This window comes from Dendropsophus ebraccatus, chromosome 1 (genome assembly GCF_027789765.1).
Source record: "Dendropsophus ebraccatus isolate aDenEbr1 chromosome 1, aDenEbr1.pat, whole genome shotgun sequence".
In the NCBI taxonomy this organism is placed as follows: domain Eukaryota; kingdom Metazoa; phylum Chordata; class Amphibia; order Anura; family Hylidae; genus Dendropsophus; species Dendropsophus ebraccatus.
In genome coordinates, this window is record NC_091454.1 from 159,025,002 (window position 1) to 159,042,434 (window position 17,433).

At 47.2% G+C, this 17,433-nt stretch overlaps 1 protein-coding gene across 4 annotated transcripts in view; it reads left to right on the forward strand.

Annotated features, from left to right (window-relative positions):
- ATOSA (atos homolog A) overlaps positions 1-17,433 on the forward strand; it is a 62,948-nt gene that overhangs the window by 14,226 nt on the left and 31,289 nt on the right. Inside the window, exon 1 of one of the 4 annotated variants that reach the window (XM_069982656.1) lies at positions 10,435-11,356. The exons of 1 other annotated variant lie outside the window; for it this stretch is intronic. In XM_069982656.1, the coding sequence (XP_069838757.1) occupies positions 11,308-11,356 (49 nt within the window). In that variant the 5' untranslated portion in view covers positions 10,435-11,307. Of the gene's footprint in view, positions 1-10,434; positions 11,357-13,294; positions 13,363-14,741; positions 14,775-17,433 lie in introns of those variants that run through there. 2 more of the 4 variants (XM_069982671.1, XM_069982679.1) reach the window with 2 other exon arrangements.

Sequence of the window (17,433 nt, forward strand, 5' to 3'; positions counted from 1 at the left end):
AACCACTTTAAATGTTTATTGCTTGCTCACAGATTACAAATAAAGGTGAGTGAACCAACCAAAATTAGTTTCATGAAGTTTGACTCCTGAAATCTGTCACCTAACTTTTTCAGATTTAATGGCTGTGTGTAATGAGTAAAAGGGGTTATCTGGGATCAAAAAGCACAGCTACCTATTTTTCTTTATTTTTTTTTTTGCAAAAGTACAACTGTACAACTGTCCTTAGGTTGTGTATAGTATTGCCATTCAGCTCTTTTCACTTTAATGGAGCTGAGCTTGAAAAAAAACTACAAAAAACTACACCCAGCCATGTTTTTCTGAGCCTGGATAACCCTTTTAGGTAGCAATGAACATATATGTTAGTTACCTTCTTGGGTTTGACAGAACCATGTACATCAATCATACTGGATGTGGAGGGATGGAAAAGGGAGAAGACTTTCAAATTGTGACTTAGCACCTCTTCCTGGGAAATAAAAGCTCTTAGGTAGTGTTAAAGGGGTGCTCCAGCATGGGGGCACTTTCTGGGACTTCAAACGGATCCCGCCTCCTTCACTGAGTGGCTGAGCGGCCCTGGTACGTAGCGTCTCGGGCGGCGTCAGACACCAGGAAGCGGCCGGGTACCAGAGCGCCACGATGAGTGACTCGCCGCGGTCCCCCCCAAAAAGTGCCCCCACACTGGATAACCCCTTTAAGTGCACTTGCCGAACTGTTCGGGTATGACTCTCAGCGCCTGGAGTTAGATGCCACCCTAGGGCTGTCAGAAAAACATGGATACAGCCAAGCGCTCAGGTTCAAAGAACGTAGCCGAACACGAACAGTCCGGCAAGAAGGGTTAACACTACTCTATGGCTACGTTCAAATGTTCCGTAGAGTGCCCGTAAGAAGTTTGCTTACTTCTTCTCCCTTCACAGTACAACTGTTAGATTGTGTTATAATTGTGACTTATATAACAACCAGACAACATTTTATTAGTAATTGGGACAGAAATATGTATTTTTAATAACTGTAGCATAATGATCTCGAAAGTAAACAGGTTTCTGGCTGTTTTAGTGCAATCACATTTTTCTAATCAACATTATTTTCTGCCCACTCAATCCTCCTACAATAACACAATTAACAGAACTGGCTGTCAAATAATTTTATTTTAAATTCCAGAGGGCCTTAGTGGATATGGAGGAAGGGCTGAGGGGAAATGTGTTAAAGGGAATTTGTTATAAGAAAAATATTGTTTGGGGGGCGGGGGGTGTCCTGTCACAACAAAAGGATAGGTCATCAATATCAGATCCGTAGGGGTCCGACAACCAGCATCCCACTGATCAGCTGTTTGCCCAACAAGCCACTACTCCAGCATACACAGGATAACAGAGCCTAAAGCAGATAGCACCTTTTTGGTATGAAGTGGCTGTGTTACTGCATTTACTTCAGTGGGAACTGAGCTGCTGCATCTCCACGTGGCTATTACTCAATGAACTGCGTATATAGGCAATGAATGTGTTTACACACACTAGTTAAAGGTGAAACATTAAAGGGGTTATCCAGCGCTACAAAAACATGGCCACTTTTCCCCCTACTGTTGTCTCCAGTTCAGGTGCAGTTTGCAATTAACCTACATTTACTTCAATGGTACTGAGTTTCAAAACCCCACCCAAACTGGAGACAACAGAAGGGGGAAAGTGGCCATGTTTTTGTAGCGCTGGATAACCCCTTTAACTTAGGAGTTATCCATTGTTAGAAAAACATGGCCACTTTCTTACAGAGACAACACAACTATTGTCTTCAGTTCAGGTGTGGTTTGCTAATAAGTTCCATTCACTTCAATGGAACTGAGCTGTAAAACCCACCCAAACTGAAGACAAGAGTTGTGCTGTTTGTGGTAGAGATTGGGCATGTTTTTCTAATGCTGGAGAACCCTTTAAGCTATTAACCTGTTCCCGCAAAATGTGCTAACTGTATATCAATTTTTGTGGTTAGTCCTGCAAATGGACATACAGCTTTGTGCGTGGATGAAACGGACACAGAAGCTGTGCCCATGCCATCCGTGGCAGGTCACGTCTGTCAAGCATACCTGAACACCTGCCACAACTGTCAGAACTGGAATCGTGCTCTGACAGCATTTAGCAGGCCTAACAAAGAGAGAAATCTTTCCCTGTTCACCATCAGGGCCCTGTGACACAATCACAATGTGTAGCCATGGATACCGGAGGCCTCACTGAAGTCTCTGATGTCCTGGCTATGGAAGCTGATTAGGCTCTGTCCTAACGCAAAATCTGATCTGCTATACCCCTATGTATGTAAGTGACAGCCCCCTTAACCCCCCGGCATCCGGTACATGCATTACCTGCTTTACGATACGGCTTGCTTGGGGGGTTCCCGGCTGGACGTCCCGATGAGCCAATCAGTGCGCTGCCCCGCCACAGCCACTGATTGGCTAAGGGGGAGAATCAGAAGCCGGGAGCCCCCAAAGAAAGCCGGATCGTGGAGCAGGTACTGTATATACTGGCTGGCAGGGGGTTAAGGGGGCTGTCACTTACTTATTAGCAGCGAGATGTCAATCTTGCTGCGAGTATGTATTCTAATTGAAAATGACAGGCAAGGGATCCACAGTGGATGTAAATTTGCAGCAAAATCCGCTGCGGATCCCAAACTGTCATTCTCAATGAGATTCCATACTGAGTAAGGGTCCATTTACTCAGAAAGAATATCTGACAGATTATCTGCCAAGGACAGGAATGGATTTGAAAAGAGGAGAAATCTCAGGCTTTCCTTTATGACCTGATCTCTGTGTATAGTCTGTTTCAGGCTTTGGCTTCAAATCTTTTTCAGATAATCTTTCTGTGTAAATGGACCCTTAGCGAGTACCGAACTGCTAGATTGACGCTTGCTTATTACAGCCTTAAAGGTATGTTCATACGCAGCAGATTTTGACTTCCCTATTGAAGATAATCTGCAATAAATCAGCAGTTTGTGGACATACTCCATGGGTACCGAACTTCTACATTCACATACCACATTTTCAGCTGCATGTTTTTGGTACTTCTTGCTTTGTCTATTGTTAAAGCACAAAAACAAGCGGGAGTAAAGCCAAAACACGCAGCTGAAAACATGCGGCTATTAATTGGGAAAGGGGTGTGATTTCCACAGCATTTGCATCACATGCCAAATGCATATGTTGAAATATAACCCTAAAGTGTACTTCTGATGACTACTGAAAAAGGATGATTGCTCAGCACTGGGCACAACGTAATTTTTTCTAATACGAGTTTGGTGCCAGAATATGTTCCCAAGTCCCACGTCTTCCTCGTTGTTTACTCAGGCAAAATGTTTTTTATTTTAAGTCAAATGGTGTGAGAAAGATATATAGATTTGTAATTACATCTATTTAAAAATCTTTCAGCTGGTGTATGTCCTGCAGGAAGTGGTGTATTCATTCCAGTCTGACACAGTGCTCTCTGCTGCCACCTCTGTCCGTGTCAGGAACTGTCCAGACCAGGGGCAAATCCTCATAGAAAACTTCTCCTGCCCTTGACAGTTCCTATCACAGACAGAGGTGGGAGCAGAGAGCACAGTGTCAGACTGGAAAGAATACATCACTTCCTGTGGGACATACAGCAGCTGATAAGTATGGGAAGACTGAAGATTTATAAACACAAGTAAATTACAAATCTATATAACTTTCTCACACCAGTTGATTTAAAAGAAAAAAACTTTTCCCCAGAGTACCCCTTTAAGGGATGGAGCGTCCTGCTTTGTTTCCATAACTTGTGTCTCCAGTACAAGACCCAGTGACATGTAATTCTATGGTGCTGGGTCTCACGTTGGAGACAGGGGCTAAAAGTGACATCTTTGCAGATGTGATACTGACAAAAACTACAGATCATAATGAAAAATGACATAGTTTATATTGCTCTGGTAAAATGAAAGCTGAGCTGTGATTGGTTGCTTTGGTAGACTGGAAAAAATACACTAGTTCCTGCAGGACATACAGCAGCTAATAAGTACTGGAAGACTGGAGGTTTTAAATAGAAGTATATTACAAATCTCTGAGCCAGTTTCACTTTCCACCATGTTTGATAAATCTCCCCCTTTATGTCTATTGGATGAGTAAAATATACACTTGTGAGCTGTGTCATAGACTGAGTAACCTGAATAAAATGTGTACATTATTTGAGCAGCACATGTGGTATGCAGTGGGTATTTTATTGGAACATGCAGTATTTAGTGGGTATGTTGGTGGCACTTGTGGTATGAAGTGGGTATGCTGGTAACACATGCAGTATGTAGCGGGAATGTTAGTGGTACATGTGGTATGTAGTGTGTTTGTTGGTGGCACAAGGGGTAAATAGTGGGTATGTTAGTGGCACTTGCAGAATGTAGTGGGTATGTTGGTGGCACATGCGGTACATAGTGGGTATGTTAGTGGAATATGTGGTATGAGGTGGGTATGTAAGCAGGGCCGTTTTAATACGTTGGTGGGCCCAGTGCACAGCCCTCAAGAGTGGGCCCCCCCCTTCCCTTTCGGCACATTGTATAATGTACTGAATTTGCCCCCACACTGTATCAAGAGCCCCAATACATACAGTAGTTACCTTATAACACTATTTCCACCATACAGTGATTACATATTACATAAAAACTGCACTAAACAAAACAGAAAGATATCACCAATGATACCATTACATAATACCACCACATCATGACCCCTAACACTACAACCCTATAACAGAGTGCAGTTACATCCAGTGACTCACCGGGGGCGTCTTCTCCGATCAGAGTCTGTCACCTTTTCTTTTTCTCTCCATCCAGCCCGGGCCACCTTGAAGTCTTCCCCTGGCTGTGAATCTTCTCTCCAGAATCTGCCAGACAAATATTTTAGGCTCCAACACATACAGTAGTTAGGTCCCTTGTACCCCTATACAGTAGTTACACCCCTCTGTACCCCTACATAGTTACACCCCTCTGTGCCTCCATAGTTTTAAGGTGTCCCTGTAGTATATAGCCCCTCATGTGCTCCTCCAGTTATATACAGCCCTCCTGTGCGCTCCCCCATTAGTATATAGCCCCCCTGTGCTCTCCCACAATAGTATATAGCCCCCCTGTGCTCTCCAATAGTATATAGCCCCCCTATACTCTCCTACAATAGTATATAGCCCCCCTGTGCTCTCCAATAGTATATAGACCCCTATGCTCTCCCACAATAGTATATAGCCCCCCTGTGCTCTCCCCCAATAGTATATAGCCCCCCTGTGCTCCCCCCAATAGTATATAGCCCCCTGTGCTCTCCCCAATAGTATATAGCCCCCCTGTGCTTTCCATAATATATAGCCCCCCTGTGCTCTCCCCCATAGTATATAGACCCCTGTGCTCCCCAATAGTATATAGACCCCTTTGCTCCCCAATAGTATATAGCTCTCTGTGCTCCCCAATAGTATATAGCTCCCCTGTGCTCCCCAATAGTATATAGCTCTCTGTGCTCCCCAATAGTATATAGCTCCCCTGTGCTCCCCAATAGTATATAGCCCCCTGTGCTCCCCAATAGTATATAGCCCCCTGTGCTCCCTAATAGTATATAGCCCCCTGTGCTCCCCCATAGTATATAGCCCCCTGTGCTCCCCCATAGTATATAGCCCTCTGTGCTCCCCAGTAGTATATAGCCCCCTGTGCTCCCCAGTAGTATATAGCTCCCCTGTGCTCCCCAGTAGTATATAGCTCCCCTGTGCTCCCCCATAGTATATAGCTCCCCTGTGCTCCCCAGTAGTATATAGCCCCCTGTGCTCCCCCATAGTATATAGCTCCCCTGTGCTCCCCAGTAGTATATAGCCCCCTGTGCTCCCTCATAGTATATAGCTCCCCTGTGCTCCCCCATAGTATATAGCTCCCCTGTGCTCCCCCATAGTATATAGCTCCCCTGTGCTCCCCCATAGTATATAGCCCCCTGTGCTCCCCCATAGTATATAGCTCCCCTGTGCTCCCCCATAGTATATAGCCCCCTGTGCTCCCCCATTATATATAGCTCCCTGTGCTCCCCAGTAGTATATAGCCCCCTGTGCTCCCCAGTAGTATATAGCCCCCTGTGCTCCCCCATAGTATATAGCCCCCTGTGCTCCCCCATAGTATATAGCTCCCCTGTGCTCCCCCATAGTATATAGCTCCCCTGTGCTCCCCCATAGTATATAGCTCCCCTGTGCTCCCCCATAGTATATAGCCCCCTGTGCTCCCCCATTGTATATAGCTCCCTGTGCTCCCCAGTAGTATATAGCCCCCTGTGCTCCCCAGTAGTATATAGCCCCCTGTGCTCCCCCATAGTATATAGCCCCCTGTGCTCCCCCATAGTATATAGCTCCCCTGTGTTCCCCAGTAGTATATAGTCCCCTGTGCTCCCCCATAGTATATAGCTCCCCTGTGCTCCCCCATAGTATATAGCTCCCCTGTGCTCCCCCATAGTATATAGCTCCCCTGTGCTCCCCCATAGTATATAGCCACCTGTCCTCCCCCACAGTATATAGCCCCCTGTGCCCCCCCTAGTATATAGCCCCCTGTGCCCCCCATAGTATATAGCCCCCTGTGCTCCCCAATAGTATATAGCCCCCTGTGCTCCCCAATAGTATATAGCTCCCCCTCCTATATAACATTGAAAAAAACAAACACTTACTCACCTAGGTCCACGCGTTCCTCTTCTCTTCCCTCTTGTGGCTGCACTTCCTGCGGTCACAAGAGGCTGCACTCCCCTTACCCTCGCGCCGACGCTCCAGTGACGTCGGGCGCTAGAGGGAGAGTGCGGCCTCTTGTGACCGCAGGAAGTGCGGCCACAAGAGGGACTGACAGGGAGGGAGCCAATGGCTCTCTCTCTGTCAGTGTCGCTGCTGCTGCAGCGCTGAAGCGCCGCAGCAGAAGCGGGCGGGGGCAGCGGCGGACGGGGGGGCCCTGCAGGGGGCGCCATGGAGGAGTAGATTACCCATCCATGGTGCTCCCCCCTGACAGGCTGGTGGCCGGAGCCCTCTGCGACCGCATTGGTCGCACATAGCAACGGCCGGACTACTCGGGGGGCCCCTTTAACCAGTGGGCCCGATGCACGTGCACCATGTGCCCTCTGGTTAAAGCGGCCCTGTATGTAAGTGACACATGCAGTGTTTCCTGTTAATATACTATCACATTTTGTAATACATTTTCAGGTCAAGGGTGTTTTTTTTAAATGCAGCTTGCTTTGGGTATCCTATGTGTAGCTGTATATTTCCTATTAGTATGCCTATGGGAGAGGGGATGCAAGCTGCATTTTAAAGGGGTTATCCAGCGCTACAAAAACATGGTCAATTTCCCCCTTCTGTTGTCTCCAGTTTGGGTGGGGTTTTGAAACTCAGTTCCATTGAAGTAAATGGTGCTTAAACATCTAAGGGCTCGTTCACACAGAGCAAAAGCAGCTGAATTTCTGCGCTGAATCAGCGCTGAAATTTCAGCCGTTAAAATAGGTGCAGAGCTAATTTCCATTGTGTTGAATGGAAATTCTGCTCTGCAGTTCACACAGTGGAATTTCCGCACTGAACTAATCCGCTTTCCGCCAGAAGAATGAACATGTTCATTCTTCCGCTAGCGGAAGCCTATACAAACCAATGGGGCTCTAATTTTCTGTTTCAGCGCGGAATACGCGCGTAATCAGCGCGGAATGCAAGCATAATACAAGCGGAAATTACGCGCTGAATCAGCGCGGAAATGGGGAAAAAAGGGGGGGAGGATTCTAGTATATATTCTGGTATAGTCTAGTTTACTCGCCAAATACTCGCTGAATTTCAGCGCTGAATGATTCCTCGAGTATTCCGCGCTAAATTTGTCAAGAGCTGATTACGAGCTGAACACTTTCCTAGCTGAATACGCAGGGATTCTGCTTGCATTCTGCTTATATTGTGCTCGGAATTCAGTGTCAGTTGATTTCAGGCGGAAATATTTCCTCGCGTAATTCGCCCCTTTTGCTCTGTGTGAACGTAGCCTTATCCTTACCATTGTTGTCCTGTGATGCCTCTGGGTCCCTTGCTGAATGCTGCTGCTGCCGCCACTTCTGGGCTGTGCTCATCTTAGCAGTGAGAGCCCGCTCATCCAATTACAGCCCGTAACACCATCTCATCTCATTCAGTGAGTGGCAGAGCGGGCTGCCACCGCTGAGAGGAGCTTGCCACAGAAATGGCAGCGGCAGCATTTAGCCAGGGACCTGGAGGCATCACAGGAGGACATTGAGTAATCGTGGAGAGGTAAGGATAAAATGCTTATTGTGTTTTATATAGGTGAACCACAACATCAAACATTTTAAAGGGCCGTAGTTCCCTTTTAAATATGCTTAACATAAACGAGACAGCAAGTGGCCCTCCAATGCAGGGCGGAATTTCAGTCCCACTCACTGCTAGCAACGTGATCGTGTCATCAGCTGATCGTTCATTTAGGTTCAAACCTAAAATCATCGGTCACCACCCGAGCGTCGCTACGTGGAATAGCGGGGGCGGTGGGTGACCGACGATTTCACAAACATCATACATTACCTGTCCAGGCGCAGGTCTTCTCCTTCTCCGTCCCGCTCGGCAGCATCAGCTTCGGAGTGGCCTGCCTGAGCTGACAGAGCGCTCAGCCAATCACTGGCCGGGACCGCCGCGACCAGTGATTGGCTGAGCGTTCTGTCAGTTCAGTCAGGCCGCTCCGAAGCTGCTGCGGCGCGGGACTAGGAAAAGGAAAAGACCTGCGCCTGGACAGGTAATGTATGAAACAAGGGCTGCAAAGACATCGGTAACGATGTCTCTGCAGTCCTCGCTAACGATTGTAGGGATGTGGAATAGGCCCAGTTCTAGCAGATCGGCGCTCGTTTACATAGTTGATTGGGCCCTGGTTGGCCCGTGGAATAGGACCCTAAGGGTGGTTTCACAATACAGAATAGGGTCGCCCCCGCACGCATCTCCACCCGTGCCATTGACTCCATTCTATGGTCGGGCAGATTCTCCTGTCCGTCGAAAGAATTGAAGGAATCTGCAGCGGGTTATCGGCCCAGATTCTTCAGTGTGAACCCTTAAAGGGGTTTTAGCTAGGCCCTATCCTGTGCATACTATGGATAGGATATAACAACTCCAGATGGGACCTCATACACTTTATGCTGCAGTTGGTAGGAAGTTTATGGAGACCTCCCTTGTCTCCTACCAGTGAAAATCCATCACACCCAACCACTAGCTCCACGGGCATCGCCTTTGTTCTCAAACAGATAAACCAGTGCCATAGCATATGGTGGCAGCTTATTCTGCGTTTACTCGGAACAATTATCGTTAGAATTTTCGCACAAACGATCGCATTTGAGCGATAATCGTACCGTGTAAACACAGCAAACGATCAAACGACGAGCGAGAAATTGTTCATTTTGATCTTTCAACATGTTCTTAAATTGTAATTCGCTGAAAATTCACAGATTGCTTCGTGTAGACAGTCTTTCACCGGTTTACCCTATGTAAAAGATGGGCTTAAGCAATCTTAAAATCTTATGAATTTTCAAACGATTTTTCTAACGATTTATTTGTCTAAACGCTGATCGTTATATAACCCAAATCGTTGCTTCAAAATTGTTAAAAGATCGATTGGGCGAATTATCGCTCTGTGTAAACGCATCATTACTAGTGATGAGCTTCCGTTTTTTACCTCGAAGTGGTCGAATAGATGTTTTTCAATAATCGAATACTTGTTCCCATTGAATTTAATGGGATCGAATATTCGGGAGATATTTGTACGAATATCGAATATTTCACTATTCGCTCATCACTAATCATTACCCCTCCCCATAGAGAACACATGAAAGCTCAGTATATGGGCTAAAATGCCGCCATTAAAGCGGACACATCCTGCCAAAACAGCCCCCTGAAAATACACGACGTCTCTCCGGATGGGACAATGTATACAGCCCTGCAGGGTAGCCAGGAGTTGTAGTGGGGGATCTCTGTAAAAATGACAAGACACCTTTCCATATGAGGAGTTAGGCCTGTGCCAGGGGAAGGGGCTGGTGTGCACAGACTGCTAATGCCAGGGCTCGGGCACCCCTGCATTTCCATACATGTGGATGCATTGTATTAGCATGTGAATGACGTCTATCAGGCTGAGAACAGCAGCTGCTCACACACACACTGAAGCCATCCAGCCACAGCAGAAGCTAAGGCGCATGCGCAAGCCTTCACATCCAGCGCCCCCTAGACGAAACTTTTGTGTCTAGAATAGATTCACCGGGGCGATTGCAGCTGAGCCTCGGCCTCACACGGTGCAGAGCGTATACCTGTGCCGGGCCCTTATGTGCAGGCGCTAGGAGAAGCCCAGACTATTGTCACCGCCGGAGGGTTCTCACGGTCTGGTTACCACGGCAACGCGGCTCCTGGCTGAGCCTCAAGTGCCAGAGGAAGTGACGAGTGCGGATTGGCTGTTGTTGGGACACGTGACCCGTCGGGCCGCAGTATAGACAGTGTTGTGACAGTCGGGGAGAGACACAGTGAGCAGGAGGAGGAGGGTGGCGGGGTCAGCGAGGTGACAGCAGGCGCTGAGGTGGCCGCTGCTCCGGGGCAGGACGGACGCTCAGGCACTGACTCGCCCTCCCGGTGACACGTTGATGAGTGCGGGCTCCCGACTACTCCCTGACTTGCCATGTCCCGGCGGGGCGCTCGAGGTCCGGGCACTCGCCCTTCGCACTGAGGAGGAGGCCGGGGGGACAGCACGGGAGGGGGCCCCACAGTACCGGACGGGGGAGATGGTGCAGTGGATCGAGCCCTGGGAAGGCATCGGCCACAGCCTGGCCTACATGTAGCGGGAGGGGAGAGGGCTGACCTGCCGGGAGAGGGAGGATGGCCGTGGGATTAGCTCGGGTGGGGGAAGCTGGGCCAGGTCACTGACACGAGTGGGAGCGACATTACACAATAGTGACTAGAGAGGGGAAGTCGCTGGAGTCCCCGAGCGAGGCGATCGCTGCGATCCCTCACCCTCATCTGCGACTTTTATTGATTAACTGGAGCGACAATGTGTCAGCTGTGACCTGGCGGAGAGGAGGAGGAGGGGGAGGGGGCAGCAATCAGCTGTGTACATGGCAGGGGCCGCCTTGTAGGCACTCACCACACGCCGATTGCCTGGCGGTGACCCTGCCGGGTGAGTCACCCGCTGATCGCACAGCAGCCCGCGGCCTCCTCTAGTCTCATGCCGGAGACTCCATAGGAGAGGGCACTGCCAGGGACAGACAGACAGGCCTCTGCCACCCATGACCCCTGCCGCCCTGCTCTACTAACATACACCAGGGTGGAGGAGCCCAGAGCAGCCATGAGACCCTCCTGTGACACCGCCGCCGAGAGGATGAGGCCAGACAGAGGTGAGTGCCCCTTGTCTGCCAGCTGTATGGGCATCATGTAGGTGGGTGCACCTGTCACTGGGCTCCTGGGTATGGGCCCCCAGCACTGGGCTCCTGGCTCTGGGTATGGGCCCCCAGCACTGGGCTCCTGGGTATGGGCCCCCAGCACTGGGCTCCTGGGTATGGGCCCCCAGCACTGGGTTCCTGGCACTGGGCCCCAGCCTTCCCTTTGTCTCCTCTCCTGTAATATGCAGCGGGGTCCTTCCCTGTATACAGCCCTGGCTGATGACACCATTGTATTATGCTTATCTCCCTAAGCTGCCCCCATTATATGGCTAGGTGCTATGCCCCATGTACTAGGGTCACCCTGGCCCTGTAGGAGTCTGCTGTATCAGTCACTATTGTCACACATTCACCATGGCTGCCTCCTTACACCGCTCCTTTGTGTTTGGTTATTTGTCTTACTACAGACAGGTATCATCCTCCATACTGGAATGCCTAGCTATACCAGTGTTCCTCCAACCTGTGGCTCTTAGTAAGACCACAACTCCCATCATGCACAGTCAGTGACAGGCATGATGGGAGTTGTAGTTCCCTAAGAGCCACAGGTGTGGCTGTATAACAACGGCGACACTTCTGGGCACACATTGTAATGATTAGCGTCCTCCGCTATCTGTCCACCATCACCAGAACAGGCAGCCCTTTTTTTCTCTCTTTCTCCGAGGGTGTCAAGTTACTTGTGATGGAGAGGACAGACAGCGAAGAGTTAAGCCAATGAATAGCTGAGCTGGCAGGTTGTGTAGTATTCTGAGGAGCAGCTGATCTGTACAAAAGCAAGCTTGTCTTGGGTCGAATGGAGATCACGTTACACCAGTTAAAAGTTGCATATCTTCCAATCTTCCACTCCATAAATAAGCAGGCTGCTTGTGTTTACACCGCCAGCCTCGTGTGACTACAGAACCAGAGCGGTAAACAATAGCGAGGTTTTCTGGAGTCCTTTCTTTGTGGCTCTGTTCGTGTCTCAGGTATATGGCTGTGTACAGTCTTTTCCGTGTGACGCGCTCACAGCTGGCCCCTTTTGTCTGGGGAGCATTCCTTTACATTGTGGTGACTAATAGATGAAATAAGGCTAGGTTCACACTGTTTTTGTTGTCTGTTCTTTTTTTCTATCGCACACATGGTTGACCACTTTTACCACTTTTTTTCTGCATGTTAAAATGAAACGCTCAAAGCCGGATACAGTAAAACAGATGCATAAATAAAGGCAGTGTGAACCTAGCCTGACATCGCTGCTGTGTAGAGAGGGAACGGTAGCAGGTAGACGTGTGAGTAGTTGTGCACCGTTCTTTGTGCTGGAGGCTGTGTCGTCCAACAATAACAAGTTGTGGTATTGGCATGGCCTTGAATACAGCCTTTCTGAAGGGGCCGGTGGTGCGGTGGGCCAGCATTTCCTCTGGACTTATTTAGAGCAACTTATAAATAGTGAAGGTCTATAAATATTCCGGGTAATATGACCAGAACATGTCAACTTCCCCAGCGTGTAATTCTGGCCTATATTAGGCAGTGGCTGTGGAGCGCTCTCATCCTGCAGTCTACCTGCTCTAGGTACTTACATAATCTTCAGACACTACATAGTCCTCAGGTTTCCTTGTTTGTCCACATATCCTGAGTGCTCCAAGTATGGCATCTACTCCTGGAAATGAGGGCAGCCAGACTAGGGTCATACGTTGTCACCTAATATTTCTATTCCTAGACACATGCTTATGTCTGAATATGAGGCACATAGGATCCTTTTCCTTTTCCCCTTCTGGGCTTCAGGCCATGACACATTCATCACATTTCTATATTGCCCTCTGTTTTTACATTAGCTCTTGTCTGCTAAGCAACTCTGACATCGACCTTACGGGTTTAGCGCCAATGTGTTCAGTCTCTGGCAGTTATCTCCTGCCCGGGAGCTCATGCCAGTGCTGGGCAGTTGCCATGGCCGGTACAGCTGCGGCTTAGTGGGAAATCTAATAGGCATACAGGTGAGTAAAGCTGACCAACATCATTTCGGCTATACTGTCCGACTACCTAATGTGTACAGAGTCCTCCTCCCCGACAAATGATGTAGAGAAGCGAAGGATTGGGCATTTTGGGTTTCAACGTGTTGGATCCTTTTGTTCTTAGGCGAGATGAGCCGCTGCCAGAGGTTACTTTATCTCACTAAGGCTAGGCTCACACTGCGCTTTTGCAGTCCATTTAATGTCCGTTTTATGGAAAAGAACTGATGCAAAAAACACACTGTGAACCCAGCCTAATCTTCACTGCCGGTAAGGTATTTGTGGCAGTAGTAATTTAACAGAAGCGGCATACGTATACCATTACTCCAATAATATATGTGTGTCTCCTTCTTAGAGACTGAACTGGGAATGGAGCATACTCATGCTATATGTATGTGTATACTGAGCAGCATCTCTATGTACCATTATAAAGGTTATAGAACATGGGTCTCCAAACTGCGGCCCTCCAGCTGTTGCAATACTACATTTACCATCATGCCTGGGCTGCCAAATCCAAGACTTTAGCTGTCCGGGCATGATGGGACTTATGGTTTTGCAACAGCTGGAGGGCCACAGTTTGGAGACCCATGGTTATAGAACCAATGTGTCATCCATCACAGCCCTGCAGAGGTTGTCACTCCCGTCTTTCCCAGAATTCCTGCGTTGGAGGTGTGCTGATTCCCTTGTTCAGGTCTGTCGGCATTCCCAAGCTGCCAGACGCCATTATAGTCCATGTAGGCCCCTCCTCCACAATTTCTGGCTTCAGCACTGAGATCATACCGATGCCAATGATGGAGGACACTAAAGAAAGCTTTCTGTTTGTCAGTAAAATGACTTGTTCCTTCAGCATTTTTATAGAGGATAATTTTAGTTGCGTATTAATCTTTTATGGGTTTGGGGCTTTTTTTCTTAGGGTACAAACACACACACCATATACGCAGCAGATCTGCAGCAGATTTGATGGTGCAGATTTGATGCTGTGTTCAGTTATTTAGATCTAATCTGCTGCGTATCGCAGCATTAAATACGCTGCGTATATGGTGTGTGTGTTTGTACCCTTAAAGTGGATACATTTATTCACCCCCCACCATTTGCACAGCAAAGCTATAAACACCCATTCCTGGTATATGCCCGTCGTCCCTTGATGCCCGGACTCTCGCTGTGGTTTTACTATGACAGCCAGCATTTTACTTGTCATGTTTCTGAAGCTGTGGCTTTGCTTATTGCAGAGAAGGGGTTAATGGCCCTCATTTTTGGTGGAGAGGCTTATCCACCCCCCTTCTTTGGAAGTGGAGCCCTCTTATAAAGGATCTTTATCTGGCTTTCTCCTTCATTACAGCCACCCAATAGCCTGGGCTCTCCTCGGAGCTGATCCCACCCCCGCCCCCTACTTTGAGGTAATTCTCATCTGTGTTTTCTTTCCATAGGCTTGCTGCATATTTAACATAGATATGCTGAAAATAGCACAGACCTTGTGTTTTCAGCTCAAGGATCCTCGCTAAGACATGTGTAGGTTTTCAGGTTTAGTCAGTGTTGGTAATGTGGTCCTCTGGTAACTAAACCCTGGCTGTCTGGAGGACTGTTCACACTGAAACACATGACTAGAAAGTTTTATGACGCCTTCATGTCATTTTGTTCATTGTTCCCTGGCTCCTGTGCTAGCAGATAATTTGTTACTATGTGACGTCTATAACCCAACAGCAGCCTGTAGGTCATGGAGTTTGACCGATGTTACAATTTGATTTTGTGCTAGGAAGGATCTGTACAAAAAGATAAAAACATGCAGCATAGGCCGTCCTGTCCAAGTGTACTAAAGGTCTCCTGTCAGAGAGCAGGCAGGAGGCTGCTGATACCACACAGTAATGCCATACATATAGATATATACATGCATTTCATTCTTCCTGCCTCATCACTTATGTAGGTCCCCATACAGCCTGTGTTCACTTACACTATTGATTGTAATCCACCTATTTCAGCCATATGTATTTATTTATTTTGTCAAATTGTATTTATTTATTAGTCACACACAACCACAACAAAGGAAAAAACATATACAAACAATATAAGACACTTAACATACATTAGTCCCCCCCCCACATAAAAACCCCATTGTCCTAAATAATCATGTAATCATGTTATACATATCTATTGAATCAACAAATCTATTCCATGACTCCCATACTTTATTGTATACTGCCAGATTGTTATTTCTTTCCGCCACTCATTCCTCCATCCGTCTTATATTATTAACTTCATAAGCCCATTCTACAACTGTAGGGGGGTCCCACCTTTTCCATTTAATGGGAATTACAACCCTAGCTGCTATGAACATATACCCCATATTTCTTATTTGTACCTCTAGGCCACATGGAAAGAAGAGCTATTTAGGTAAAAGGTGAACGTCTCCCCCCGAATTGTGTGCACAGACAGAGAAAACTTTAGACCAAAATGGCTTTAACTTTGAGCAATCCCACCACACATGCAACATTGTCCCTCTCTCCATTCCACACCGCCAACACACATCTGAGACATAGGGGTACATTTCATGGATCAAGCCCGGGCATCTATACCAGCGTAAGTAACTTATAATTTTTCTCCTGTGCCCCACTAGCCCTAGAGCTCTTAGAGGTTGTTTTAAACGCCCTCCACCCAGTCCTCCTGTTATTTCATCTTGTATCTCCTGCTCCCACCTCTCTGCATACAACAGCATCACTCGAGAATCTTCCTCTAAGAGGAGCTTATAAACAAATGATAGCACATGAGCCGGTGGGGTTGACAGCCATATGTATTTATGATGGAACTAATGGGATTTACTAGTATGCTCTTAAAATGTATAAGAAGGCTAATACATAAAGGTAAAACCCTACAGTAATATGGAAGAGCTTTATCCACATCGCATATGGCGACTGCAAACTCTTTATGTGCAAACTTGTGACACGCTTCTGGCTGTTGAGTTCTAATGTGAGACCAAACTGTACCTTAGCATATATACTAATGCTATCCATATGTGCTATATGTACACTAGGACGATTTTCTCATCCCATAAAAACTATTGGAACATCACAAGATGGCTGACCCTCCTTAGAGCTGTGTAACCGATCTATATTTACATTGCTGGAGAACTTGGGGAGGCAAATAAGCAGTATTATAGCAGTGTTTGCCTGAAGCTTTTTAATGCCTAAAGTAAAGGCAGTGTACAATAGGGCTAATCCTCTAGAGCATATACTTACAAATATAAAAAATATGTTCAAGGGCAAACTAAATGTTCCTAGTAACCTAGTAAGCCTCCTATAGGCTTCTGTATAGAAATAATGAATGTATAAAAACATGCAATGAAGGTTACTTGAACCATAACTTTTACAAAAAAAAAGTCATGAGTGATTGACCGCTTCCGGCTCGTGATGTCCGTTTATATTATGGTATCATATACTGTAGTAGTTGTAAAAACAAAAATCCCAAAATAAAATTGCAAAGCCCAAGTCTTCATATGGCTATGCTGGTGGGAAGCTGTGTCTATAATGGGCCCTAACCCTGCAGGAGAAATGCTGCTAAAACTAATGTGACCTTTAGGCCTGAAATAAGCCATGTCCTTCAGATGGCTGCCTGTTATAGCCTACTGACCCTCTGCATACACATAGAGGTAAATAAGCCGCTGTCAGACATATTTGGCTGACATCTATCTGATATGTATGGTCTCTTTCACAAGCCTTATGTGTCTGTGTGCTCCTAGAATAGGGGACTGTTCAAGGCTGAGCACACTAGCCATGGCTTTTTTATTTTCTTTAGAGCCTGTAGTAGTTAATAACATTATCAGAAGGGTTGTGCTATTGTCATGAAGGTTAATGAATAATGACTGAACAGTATAAACACTTCTGGGCAGGCCATACACATTACATAGGTGTCGGCCAAGCACTCATTCAGCTGACTGCGATCTCTCCTATACCCTCAGTGGTGGCCAGGATGGATCTGGGCAAATGGGGTAAGCAGTTCCAGGCTCCAACATTGTATGAATCCGTATGATGGTATTTAGGAATATGTTCATACAGCAAAGTAGTA